The sequence below is a fragment of the Chelmon rostratus genome, chromosome 4 (genome assembly GCF_017976325.1).
Source record: "Chelmon rostratus isolate fCheRos1 chromosome 4, fCheRos1.pri, whole genome shotgun sequence".
NCBI lineage: Eukaryota > Metazoa > Chordata > Actinopteri > Chaetodontiformes > Chaetodontidae > Chelmon > Chelmon rostratus.
This window is the reverse complement of record NC_055661.1, coordinates 29,825,401-29,839,274: the sequence shown is the minus strand read 5'-3', so window position 1 is coordinate 29,839,274 and position 13,874 is coordinate 29,825,401. Positions and strand designations below refer to the sequence as shown.

At 44.7% G+C, this 13,874-nt stretch overlaps 1 protein-coding gene across 1 annotated transcript in view; it reads right to left on the bottom strand.

The window, feature by feature from the left end:
* Nucleotides 1-3,085: 3,085 nt before the first annotated feature.
* patj (PATJ crumbs cell polarity complex component) overlaps nt 3,086-13,874 on the bottom strand; it is a 54,928-nt gene continuing 44,139 nt past the window's right edge. Inside the window, exons 27-30 of the mRNA XM_041935934.1 lie at nt 13,829-13,874; nt 12,770-12,829; nt 12,274-12,373; nt 3,086-3,637 (exon numbers count right to left, since the gene is read on the bottom strand). The exon at nt 13,829-13,874 is cut by the window's right edge and continues 65 nt beyond it. Coding sequence (XP_041791868.1) covers nt 3,627-3,637; nt 12,274-12,373; nt 12,770-12,829; nt 13,829-13,874 — 217 coding nt within the window. The 3' untranslated portion in view covers nt 3,086-3,626. The remainder of the gene's footprint in view (nt 3,638-12,273; nt 12,374-12,769; nt 12,830-13,828) is intronic.

Below are 13,874 nucleotides of genomic sequence, written 5' to 3'. Positions count from 1 at the left end.
AGGTATGGTGTTTCCCATGATCACCAGCTTAGCTTAGCATGCTAGTTGTTACAGGCAGTTAGACTGTGAACTTGGTGATGGTGAAAAGGAAAAGTCAGAGGATCATCAAAGTCACTAAGATTCATCCTGCGGAGAACACGAATGTCTGAACTAGTTGGTCTGGACCTAAGAGGCGGACAGACATGTGGTCTGATCCTGATGTCATGTGGTCTGATCCTGATGTCATGTGGTCTGATCCTGACTGTAGTGGAGCCCGAGGACTTGACAAAAACAAGTACAGACAGACTCCAGAAAACAAGGCCAGAGAACAGAAACAAGGATTCATCGTCCTCTCAAGGACGCCTGTATCACCTGAGGGAGGAGACGACTGCGATTTAATAAACTTCAAAAAGGACTGTGTGTGTGTGTCTGTGTGTGTGTGTGTGTGTGTTTGTGTGTGTGTGTCTGTGTGTCTGTGTGTGTGTGTGTGCAAAATAATAAGTAGGGTGTAGTTTGACTTCCTGCAGCAGCTGGAGGGTCGGAGGTCGTCCGTCTGGGAATCTAAACACCAACCACAAAATCCCAAACCCTGACCAGGAGCTTCACTCCCCCTGTGTGGATACAGGACTCTCTCTCTCCATCACAGGGAGAGAGTGTGTGTGTGTGTGTGTGTGTTGCTGTCTGAACAAGGCCACACCAATCAGGTCAAGGACAGAGCAGCTGGGGAATCGAGTGGCTTGTGCAACAAACAAACACACACACACACACACACACACACACACACACACACACACACACACACACACACACACACACACACCGTGATAATAAATTAGCTCTGTGTGTGTGTGTGTACTTGTGCAGCTATACTGTAAAGATCCTTTTCATCAGTGGTGACCAACCTCGGGATGAGGACCCCCATAAGGGTCTGAAGATAAAACCTGGAAGATAATTAAGATAATTAAAAAAATCTAAAAAAAGAAAAATGTTTCTGAAACTGTGAACATCCTGCTCATTGCTGAGTTGTAAAATCCTCTCTCCTGATTGGCTGCTGACAGAGTTCTCAGCAGCCAATCAGGAGAGAGGAGGTAGTTAACTGCCGTGGAGGGTGTTGGCAGAACAGTTAGCTTAGCGCTTCAGTTATCCAGTTTAAATCCTGCTGGAGCTCAAACCACAAACCAGAGAGATCAACTTCAGCTGGAGATCCAGTTCACGACCAAAGAGTAGATCAGATTCATCCGGCAGACTGACTGGAGATCAGCAGGAAGTAACAGACTGGAATACTGTTCAGCTCAGCTGACACCCGACAGACAGACAGACAGACAGACACACACACACACACGTTTGCTTCTTCATCCTCTTTTAACCTTTAAAAGCATCTCTGCCTCTTATTCAGAGAGCTGAATAATAAATAAATCATCATTAAGAAAAACTGAATGATAATTTATTTCTGTACCTGGACCAATAACAACCTGTCCGGCTGCAGACATCACATCCACACCTGCACCTCCTGTATGCTAGGCTAGCTGTAGTTAACCTGCCTCCAGCAAACAGCCAGTACACCAGACATATCTGACTGATGAAGCATGCTAATGCTACTATGCTAACTGAACAAACTTTAACATGCTAAGTGTTAACATTAACATACAAGTGCTAACTTAGCTTCAAACACGCTAATTAGAAGAAAGGAAAAGATAACATACAACTGAGTTAGAGGTGAAGTGCAGGGACTTTACGGTGGAGCTGAAACTCTCTGAGCTTCACTCGTTTCACATTTTAACAGCATCCGTTACAGAAACACATCTGCCGTAGAGCCCCGAGATATTTTAACAATGCTTATTCATTCATTCATTTTACAAGCACTTCAGCAAAAAGGAAATATTTGGACGACATCAGGACATTTTGTGCAGCGCGCAGACGTCCACGCTGTGAAAAGTCGAGGCTGAGCCGAGCCTCCGGGCTGCAGAGATGTCAGATATTTACTCTGCTGCTGCTGCCGCTCCCAGAAAAACAACCTGAAACAGCATTCGGAATTGATCTGAATCATTTATTATTGTTGCAGCGGCCCATATAATGTTTCACCAGGAACATAAAGGAGACGAGCTGAAAGAGACGAAGAGGCAGCGATGATCAGCAGCATCACAACTTTATCACCCACAGAGACATGAGGGGTGGCTCTGCTCCGAGCGCCTCTGTTTCCTCCTCATGGACCACATGCTGACACAAACAAGCCACTTCATCCCGTTTCTGTCAAATCCTGAGAGGCTGCAGTAAAAAAAGCCCTCAGACCCACCACGAAGCAGCCGCTTGGCAAAGACACTGCCTCCGTTTCAGGCCCACACAGCCCATTAATGTGCGTTCGCCGTCTTCCATCAGCTCATAGATCAAAAACACAACAACAAGCTGTGAAAATGTGCTTTTGGAGCAAACCTCAGCTCAGATGCTCCATCCCGGATGTGTTAATATGTTTTATCGACTGTGATTCAGTCCAGTAATTTGTGTTCAGCTCTGTGGACGAGCATCAGTTTGTTCAAACCTCCAATTTTATGCTTTTAACAAGGACAGAGACGCTACGTTACTGGCTTCCAGAAATATTTGCAGAAATGTGGACAAAGCAAAAAAAGACAGAGGACACCACCAGACCAGGAAGCGTCTGAGTCTCAGCTGTCCCAGAATTCAGGCTAAAGACAGAGAGGGACTGACCCCTCGATGTCCCAGCACCCAGGCTAAAGACCAAGGACGACAGGGACGCCGCCGTCCCACAATTCATTCCTCATGTTAATGCATCATGAATCTGTCAGAGACTTTACTTCGTTTTAATGATAACAGGAAGTTTTATTCAGAAAAACAAACAATCATATTTATATTGGCACTAATTAACACTCAAGTTTTACAAACTGAAAAAGATTAAACAATGAAGTCAACTTTAACTAAAAGATCTAAAAGAGCTTGAATCTTAAAGGTTTCACAAATGGAAAAGAACAAGATGAAAGTTCAGATCTCATTAAAATTTCCACCACAAATTACAGACCATATTTCACCGGATGATGATATCGATCATGTGAATCAGTATCCCAGCTTTTCTTTATTTTTTCAGTTATTCGTGTGGTTTGTCAAACTTCAGTCAAACTTTAATGTTTTTGGAGGCTGCAGAACTCCTCCAGCACCAGATTCAGCTCCTCTGCTGTTTAAAGTGTGGCTTATTGGGATTTGGTGAATAAATATGAATCAAATAGAGACTTTCTTTTTGCTGCATGGAACACAGACACAGAGAGTAAAGTCCTAAATCACCAGAGACCAGCAGGTAAAACTGATCCAGCAGCTCGTAGTGGGCGAACAACTGCATCTGACAGCCTCGATGTGATTTCCCAAACACCAAACCCCATTAAAACCAGCAGTTAATAAGCTCCTCCCACAAACACCCAACCCTCCAACCAGCAGCCAGAAAAAAACCCCAAACAAATCACAGCCCCGCCCGCCCGATTCAGACGCACCAAACCAAATCAAACGCACCCAGACCAGAGGCAGCGAGAAAAACCCAAATCCAGAGAAAGGAAAGACCGAAGAGAGCCGACAGGAAGAAAAGTAAATAAAAACGTCTTCCACTCGGCTGTAACAGGACGGTGGACGGGACGAGGACTGCTGGTTCAAACCAGGCCTGCGAAGACAGAAACACACACATTAACACACTGACACACTGACACACTGCTGCTTAAAGCACAACACACACATACAGAGACTGTGATACTGAGACACTGTCAGAGACACTGAGACGCTCTGAGACACTGTCAGACACACCGAGACACTCTGAGACACTCTGAGATACTGTCAGAGACACTGAGACGCTCTGAGATACTGTCAGACACACAGAGACACTCTGAGACACTCTGAGATACTGTCAGAGACACCGAGGCACTGTCAGAGACACCGAGACACTCTGAGACACACCGAGACACTGTCAGAGACACCGAGACACTCTGAGACGCTATGAGACACTGTCAGAGACACCGAGACGTTCTGAGACACTGTCAGAGACACTGTCAGAGACACCGAGACACTGTCAGAGACACCGAGACACTCTGAGATGCTACGAGACACTGTCAGACACACCGAGACACTCTGAGACACTGTCAGAGACACCGAGACACTCTGAGATGCTATGAGACACTGTCAGACACACCGAGACACTCTGAGACACTGTCAGAGACACCGAGACACTCTGAGATGCTATGAGACACTGTCAGAGACACCGAGACACCCTGAGACGCTCTGAGACACTGTCAGAGACAACGAGACGCTCTGAGACACTGTCAGAGACACTCTGAAATACTCTGACAGACTTGAAGGACAGCTAAGGCAAACTGTGGCAAGTTGAGGTAAACTGAAAACCCTTAAAGTAGAATGAGATCCACCAAAAGACTGAGACACAACAGATACACTGACATGATCAGAGACACGGTTAGAAACTCGATTGACTGCAGTCAGAGGACGAGTCTGTAAAACTCAGAGTAAAACTCGGCAGAATGATTCAACCAGACGACTGAAAGGACAGAAAGAGACAGAGACCCTCACAGCTACAGTTCATCATCAGTCTTTGCTGAGAGAAGCTGGAAGTTTAGCATCAGAAGGTGTGCAGATTTAAACAGGATCAGGTTTCTGTTTCAGTGTCGACTGCACAATGACAACAACAAGCTGGAATCAACGAGTCCGATGCCGCTCTTAAACTTCAGAGTCAAAACAGGAGGTCGTTCGAGGGTTACTGTTGAACTGGATCACAGAACATCATCTGAACACAGTGTGAAGAGACTGATCCCAGTTTAAACCTGTTCAGTCTGAACACTGAGGAGACTGCAGAGGCTGTGGTTCAGTCCTGAACTCCAGTCACGTCTCTGAACTGGAAAACAGACTCAAAACCGAAGAATATTTAGAGGAAAAAATGGTTACAACTGTGCTTTCCCATCATGCAACACTGTGGGGACTTACTGTGTGTGTGTATGTGTGAGTGAGTCCTCGAGGGGGCCTGCTGAGACGAGCAGCAACCCACTTAAAAGTTTTTGGAGGTGTAAAATCAGAAAACAGCAGAGCTTTGCTAAGTGCTATCTATAACGCTAACCCAGATAGCATGTGGACCGTCCTGCTCCAACATGTCTGTCTCATTGGACTGCTGCACTGTGTTGTATGAGAGGAGATTTATGGGTTAGCAGGTATATTGAGCCTTAAGGTTCAATGTCAGGAGGATGGCTCTGTTTTAACCTGGCTACATCTCCATGGCAACTGATGCTGCACACCTCACCTGCTCCAGAAGAGGTTGTGTTCACAGTTCACTCGTCCACTAATCCTTCTCCTGATGACAGTGGTTTGACAACATACCACCATCACATGACAACATGCCACTATCACATGACAATATACCACTATCACATGACAACATGTCACTATCACATGACAACAAACCACTATCACATGACAACAAACCAGTTTCACGTGACAACATGTCACTATCACATGACAACAAACCACTATCACATGACAACAAACCAGTTTCACGTGACAACATGTCACTATCACATGACAACAAGCCACTATCACATGACAACAAACCAGTTTCACGTGACAACATGTCACTATCACATGACAACATGCCACTATCACATGACAACAAACCACTTTCACATGACAACATGTCACTATCACAAGACAACATGTCACTATCACATGACAACATACCACTATCACAAGACAACATGTCACTATCACATGACAACATGCCACTATCACATGACAACGTACCACTATCACATGACAACATGTCACTATCACATGACAACATGCCACTATCACATGACAACGTACCACTATCACATGACAACGTGTCACTATCACAAGACAACGTACCACTATCACAAGACAACGTACCACTATCACATGACAACGTGTCACTATCACATGACAACGTACCACTATCACAAGACAACATGCCACTATCACAAGACAACGTACCACTATCACAAGACAACGTACCACTATCACATGACAACATGCCACTATCACATGACAACATACCACTATCACATGACAACATACCACAATCACATGACAACATGTCACTATCACATGACAACATACCACAATCACATGACAACATGCCACTATCACATGACAACATGCCACTATCACATGACAACATACCACTATCACATGACAACATGCCACTATCACATGACAACATGCCACTATCACATGACAACATGTCACTATCACATGACAACATACCACTATCACATGACAACATGCCACTATCACATGACAACATGTCACTATCACATGACAACTACCACTATCACATGACAACATGCCACTATCACATGACAACATACCACAATCACATGACAACATGTCACTATCACATGACAACATGCCACAATCACATGACAACATGCCACTATCACATGACAACATGCCACAATCACATGACAACATACCACTATCACGTGACAACATGCCACTATCACATGACAACAAACCACTATCACATGACAACAAACCAGTTTCACGTGACAACATGTCACTATCACATGACAACATGCCACTATCACATGACAACAAACCAGTTTCACGTGACAACATACCACAATCACAAGACAACATGCCACTATCACATGACAACATACCACTTTCACATGACAACATGCCACAATCACATGACAACATGCCACTATCACATGACAACATACCACTATCACAAGACAACATGTCACTATCACATGACAACATGCCACTATCACATGACAACGTACCACTATCACATGACAACATGTCACTATCACAAGACAACATACCACTATCACAAGACAACGTACCACTATCACATGACAACGTACCACTATCACAAGACAACGTACCACTATCACATGACAACGTGCCACTATCACAAGACAACGTACCACTATCACAAGACAACGTACCACTATCACAAGACAACGTACCAATATCACATGACAACGTACCACAATCACATGACAACATGTCACTATCACATGACAACGCACCACAATCACATGACAACATACCACAATCACATGACAACATGCCACTATCACATGACAACGCGCCAATATCACATGACAACATGCCACTATCACATGACAACATGCCACTATCACATGACAACACGCCACTATCACATGACAACATACCACTATCACATGACAACATGCCACTATCACATGACAACGCGCCACTATCACATGACAACATGCCACTATCACATGACAACATGCCACTATCACATGACAACATACCACAATCACATGACAACATGTCACTATCACATGACAACATGCCACTATCACATGACAACATACCACTATCACATGACAACATGCCACTATCACATGACAACATACCACTATCACATGACAACATGCCACTATCACATGACAACATGTCACTATCACATGACAACATGCCACAATCACATGACAACATACCACTATCACATGACAACATGCCACTATCACATGACAACATACCACTATCACATGACAACATGCCACTATCACATGACAACATGCCACTATCACATGACAACATACCACTATCACATGACAACATGCCACTATCACATGACAACATACCACTACCACATGACAACATACCACTATCACATGACAACATGTCACTATCACATGACAACATGCCACTACCACATGACAACATGCCACTACCACATGACAACATGCCACTATCACAAGACAACATACCACTATCACATGACAACATGCCACTACCACATGACAACATGTCACTATCACATGACAACATACCACTACCACATGACAACATACCACAATCACATGACAACATGCCACTATCACATGACAACATACCACAATCACATGACAACATGCCACTACCACATGACAACATACCACTATCACATGACAACAAACCACTATCACAAGACAACATGTCACTATCACATGACAACAAGCCACTATCACATGACAACATGTCACTATCACATGACAACATACCACTATCACATGACAACATGCCACTATCACATGACAACATGTCACTATCACATGACAGCAAGTCACTATCACATGACAGCATGTCACTATCACATGACAACATGCCACTATCACATGACAGCAAGTCACTATCACATGACAGCAAGTCACTATCACATAACAACATGCCACTATCACATGACAGCAAGTCACTATCACATGACAACATGTCACTATCACATGACAACATGCCACTATCACATGACAGCAAGTCACTATCACATGACAGCAAGTCACTATCACATAACAACATGCCACTATCACATGACAGCAAGTCACTATCACATGACAACATGTCACTATCACATGACAACATACTAATATCTCATGACAACATACCACAATCTCATGACAACATGCCACTATCACATGACCACATACTAATGTCACATGACAACATGCTACTATTATGTCACAAATCACTGTTACATGATAACAGATCATTGTCTGACCTTTTTTTCCACAAGTCAAGCAACTAACTAAAAACTGCTTTAAGATTGGGACACGCGCACAAGCAAGCGCGCACAAACACGCGCGCACGCAAGCGTGCACACACACACGCGCGCGCACACACACACAGAGGAAGGTGCTGTCACACCTGTTTAAGGCTCTAATGAATCAAGTGAACTAAACAGAGACAACATGGTCTCTTCTTACTAATGAGAGGAAAAATAAACGAGGGAGAGACTCAAGTGGACAGATTTCTGTTTTCTGACAGCGTGAAAAAAATAAATCATGTTGATGATGACATGTTTAAAGGATGAGACTGGTGTAATCAAATTGTTTTCTAATATCATCAATGCTCATGTGCAGATACAAACCAACATGTTGGCCAACAGTCTCTTCCTGATCTGACTTCCTGTCTGTGGCTCTCAGCTCTATATCCCTGGGTTCCTACTGAAGACGGAAATCTTTCAAAAACACCTCACAAATACAGTTTCATGCTGTTCAGTAACTGCCTACATCAGCTGCTTACGGTAGTTTTTAACAAACAAACGGGGGGAAATTGTGCATTTATTGGGGACTATTTTAAGGGGCGGATTAATCCACATTTGGTACTGAAGGAACATGTCACCCTGTGCAACAGTGTGACATGTTCATTGATGAGCTTTTTACTCTTTTTATACACATACACACCTGAAGAAGGACTAATCATTAGAAATTAATTATCAATTTAGGTCATTTTCAGATGATCTCAGGACTGTCATATGAGAGAGACAGACTCTAATTGCAGTGTCACTTACTGCTATTTGGCAGTAGACCATTGAATGAACACACACACACACACACACACACACACACACACACACACACGCACGTGTGTGTGCTAACCAACAGACAGACCTCCCTCTCTCTCCTCCAATTTGGCAGATGGGCACTCTGTCTGTCAGAAGTCGTATGAGTCAGATCAGAGCCAACACACACACACACACACACAAAAACACACACACACACACACACACACACACACACACACACACACACACACAAACACACACACACACACACACACACACAAAACGAGTCCTGGATGATTCAGGCATTCAATCATTTTGTTTTAAAACTTGAAACAGCCTCAGATATTTTTAGAGTTAGGGTTGGAACATGCTGTGTTTGTGCCACTTTGTTGTTGTTGTTATAATTACAGAAGCAGCTCTCCACAGAGGAGACACAGCGAGTTGATTCCTGACAGCCGCTGTGTCGAGCTGCATTTAACAACCTGCTTCTGCAAAACATGCGTGATTTACGCAAAATTAAACCAGCTGAAGTGACTTTGTTCACCATGAAGCCTGAAACCTGCTTGCTGCTGCTTTATTTTGGCCCGCTGAGCTGCTTCCTTGTTTCGAGCACAAAGCTTGAACCTGAAATCACCGTTTGCAGCTATAGCTATCATTCTTTGTCTCGACTTTATTTTGTTGGAAAAATTTTACAACAACTTTTAAGGAGTTTGAGAATTTTCAAGGTCAAGAATTAATTTACTCGTATTGACGTAAACATACTTGATGTGTCGGTTCATTATGAAGGAAAAGCTCAATATGAAAACATAACTTTCACAACTGAGCTAAACAGAAACCTGAACAAAATATTAAAGAGGAGCAACATCTTATGATGAGTAGAATCAGACTGCATTATGAAAGGAACAGATAAATCAAACTGTAATTGGTCATACATAGAGTGTGTGTGTTGGGGGGGTTATTCATGAGATATTAATGGTTTGGTTTTAGCCAAAATGATGCCAGACACTCCATTAACCTGACGCTCGTGTACTGCCATCCAGCAGAGAAGAAGAAGCAGCTCCAGCTGCTCATTTATCAGTGTGTTGAACAGTCTGCAGGGCTGCAGGTGCCCCTGGCAGGAGACGCAGTGCTCATTACAACCACTGGGGGGCAATGTCAAAAACATACTAAAGAGTTTGCTTTTCATTGAGCCAAAGCCACTTTTCTACTTTTCTACTTTTATGCCTGAAATATCCACAGTGCAGGAACTGATCTATACTGCCCCACAGAGGCAGAGTGAGGTAACTACAGAAGCTCTCAGGCTGGACGGCAAACTGTACAACAGGTAGAAAAGCTGCATTTTATTCCCAGCTAGAGTACAGTACTACTGAGTCAGAGTACAGTACTGCACGGCCAGAGTGCAGTTATACTGAGTCAGAGTGCAGTACTACTGAGTCAAAGTACAGTACTACACAGTCAGAGCACAGTACTGCACGGCCAGAGTGCAGTAATACTGAGTCAGAGTGCAGTACTACTGAGTCAGAGTACAGTAATACACAGTCAGAGTTGAGTAATATACAGTCAGAGCGCAGTACTAAACAGTCAGAGCACAGTACTACACAGTCAGAGCACAGTAATACACAGTCAGAGCACAGTAATACACAGTCAGAGCGCAGTAATACACAGTCAGAGCGCAGTAATACACAGTCAGAGTTGAGTAATATACAGTCAGAGCGCAGTCCTACACAGTCAGAGCACAGTACTACACAGTCAGAGCACAGTAATACACAGTCAGAGCACAGTAATACACAGTCAGAGCGCAATAATACACAGTCAGAGCACAGTACTACACAGTCAGAGCATAGTAATACACAGTCAGAGTGCAGTACTACACAGTCAGAGTGCAGTAAAACACAGTCAGAGTGCAGTACTACACAGTCAGAGTGCAGTACTACACAGTCAGAGCGCAGTAATACACAGTGAGAGCGCAGTACTACACAGTCAGAGCACAGTAATACAGTCAGAGTGCAGTAATACACAGTCAGAGTGCAGTAATACACAGTCAGAGTGCAGTAATACACAGTCAGAGCACAGTACTACAGTCAGAGCGCAGTAATACACAGTCAGAGTGCAGTAATACACAGTCAGAGTGCAGTACTACACAGTCAGAGTGCAGTAATACACAGTCAGAGTGCAGTACTACACAGTCAGAGCGTAGTAATACACAGTCAGAGTGCAGTACTACAGTCAGAGCACAGTAATACAGTCAGAGCGCAGTAATACACAGTCAGAGAGCAGTAATACACAGTCAGAGTGCAGTACTACACAGTCAGAGTGCAGTAATACACAGTCAGAGCACAGTACTACAGTCAGAGCACAGTACTACAGTCAGAGTGCAGTAACAAGCTTCAGATTTTTTGTAGCTGCTGCAGATTTATAAAGTTTTTGACAGAAAAGGCCAGTTGTTTGATGAAACAGAGGATTTGTGGATTGTTGGAGAATCACTGACTGCTGCCGTCCTGCAGAATCAGGCTGAGCTGCACATTTATCATAAATCTCATGTGAAACAGCATCAGTGCAAAGGTTTGTGTTGGAGAGCGCCTCACTGTTACTGATGCTGAGACTGTTACTGAGCTTTTCTCTCACTTTGTCTACGTCCTCGAGGTGTGCGACGTACAGCACAGTATGACGAGGTGCATTTCAGCTCCATCACTGCAGCCACAGGTGCAGCAGAGCCTCCACAACAGAGATGGAGGTCTCAGTGGTGCAGCTGGTCAGAAACATCCACATCACTTCTGATGGAAATCTGACCTGAAGACCTTCTGATCTGAAGTGTTGGACAGACAGATGTCTCAGATTTGTCTCCAGCTGAATCTGAATCCTCTGGATTAACCTCGAATAAACTCCATCCTGACGACACCCAGCTGCACCATGAACGGTTTGACCCGCTGTCAGCTGTGGCTGCAGGTGGGCTGATGGACAGGTGTGTGTGTGTTACTGACCTTTGGCCTGCTCCACGTCAGAGTTCAGCTCCTGCTCTGATTGGTTGGGAGGTCTGTAGGGCGGGGGCTGTCTCAGAGGGGGCGGAGCTGGAACTGGTTGCTATAGAGGTGGAAATAAACAAACAAACAAACTTGGTCACTGTTTGTGTCCCAGAACATCAGACGAGTGAACTCAAGTCCAGGTGTTAGTGGGTATTTTTAGTTTGTGTTGTGTTTGATGGCAAATATACACAAAGAGAGGTATGAGCGCCCCCTACAGTCCAGAGTGAGACCTGCAGTCCAGACTGAGACCATTTGGTCAGAGTGCTGGGGTTGTGCTGCCCTCTGCTGGACTCTACAGGACTCACAGTTTGATTCCGGCCTGTCATAGTTTTGTTAGTGATGAATGTGATGAAGACACAGACGCAGGTGAGAGAGGGGGGGCTGTGACATGTTTCCTAATTAAATTAGTTTGTTTTGGGTTCTGGAGTGAAAAACTTCCTGTTCCTGTTCTTACCGGAGACTCTGTCCTCTTTGCTTTGTGTTTACTGTAGCTGGCAGCTGTTAGAGACACAGGCTGAAACACACACACACACGGACACAAACACACACACAGGCACACACACACGCACGCACGCACGCACACGCACACACGCGCACACGCGCACACGCACACGCACGCACGCACGCACACACGCACACACACGCACACACACACACTGTGAGACTTGAGTGTGCATCACATTAATGTGTAATCTGTGTGTGCACTCGGTGTGTGTTAAGCCTCATTCAGACTGGATTTCTGCAGTGGTCACAGGTTTGAATCCAGATGTGGCTCCTGTTTCTCTGTGAACTGGCTCCTTCTGTCATTCAGGCCCGGCTGGAGCCACACTGAGGTGATATCAGCTCAGTTCGAAATTTATGTGAAAATGGAGTGAGTGAAACATGCTGGTGCTAATCTGACAGATGCTAACATGCTAACATGAACATACAGGCCACAGTGGGAACCAGAATCAGGAGAGAAAGGCCCCGTTAAAGATCCTCAAATGTTCTGCTGTATTGTCGTCTACAGGCAGGCGCTGCTACTCTCTCTGCATTCGTTCACTTTGAGTCAAACTGGCTCCATTAACAGTGAATTAGCTGTTAGCAGCTCCTGTTAGCAGCTCCTGTTAGCGTTAGCATAAACATGGATGTACAGACAACTTTCACCGGATCACCGTGATACTGAAGGAAACATGAAGAATGTCAGTGAAGTCTTCTTCTCTGATTTCTCAGTGGATCTCTGGAGGTTTGTTCCTGATCATCCACAGGAAGTGATGTCACACTGGATGAGCTCAACGTGGGTTTAATGTCTGTGTGCTCAGATCTGACTCAGCTGAGACTCTGAGAAGGAGGAGAGTGAGGTTTTCGACTCTCCGGCGCCCCCCTGAGGAGGCTCAGTCCGTCTGTCTGTCACAGTTCATGTTTGAAAAGACGTCCTGAATGAATCGCTGAGCGGCACAGTGAAGCTTTCACACCTCACCTCCACCTGTACTGCTCATCCTGTCTGAACGGGCTTTAGTGTGAGTGTTTGTACCCGCGGAGCAGCTGACAGGCTCTGGACGACGAACACGACAGGACTC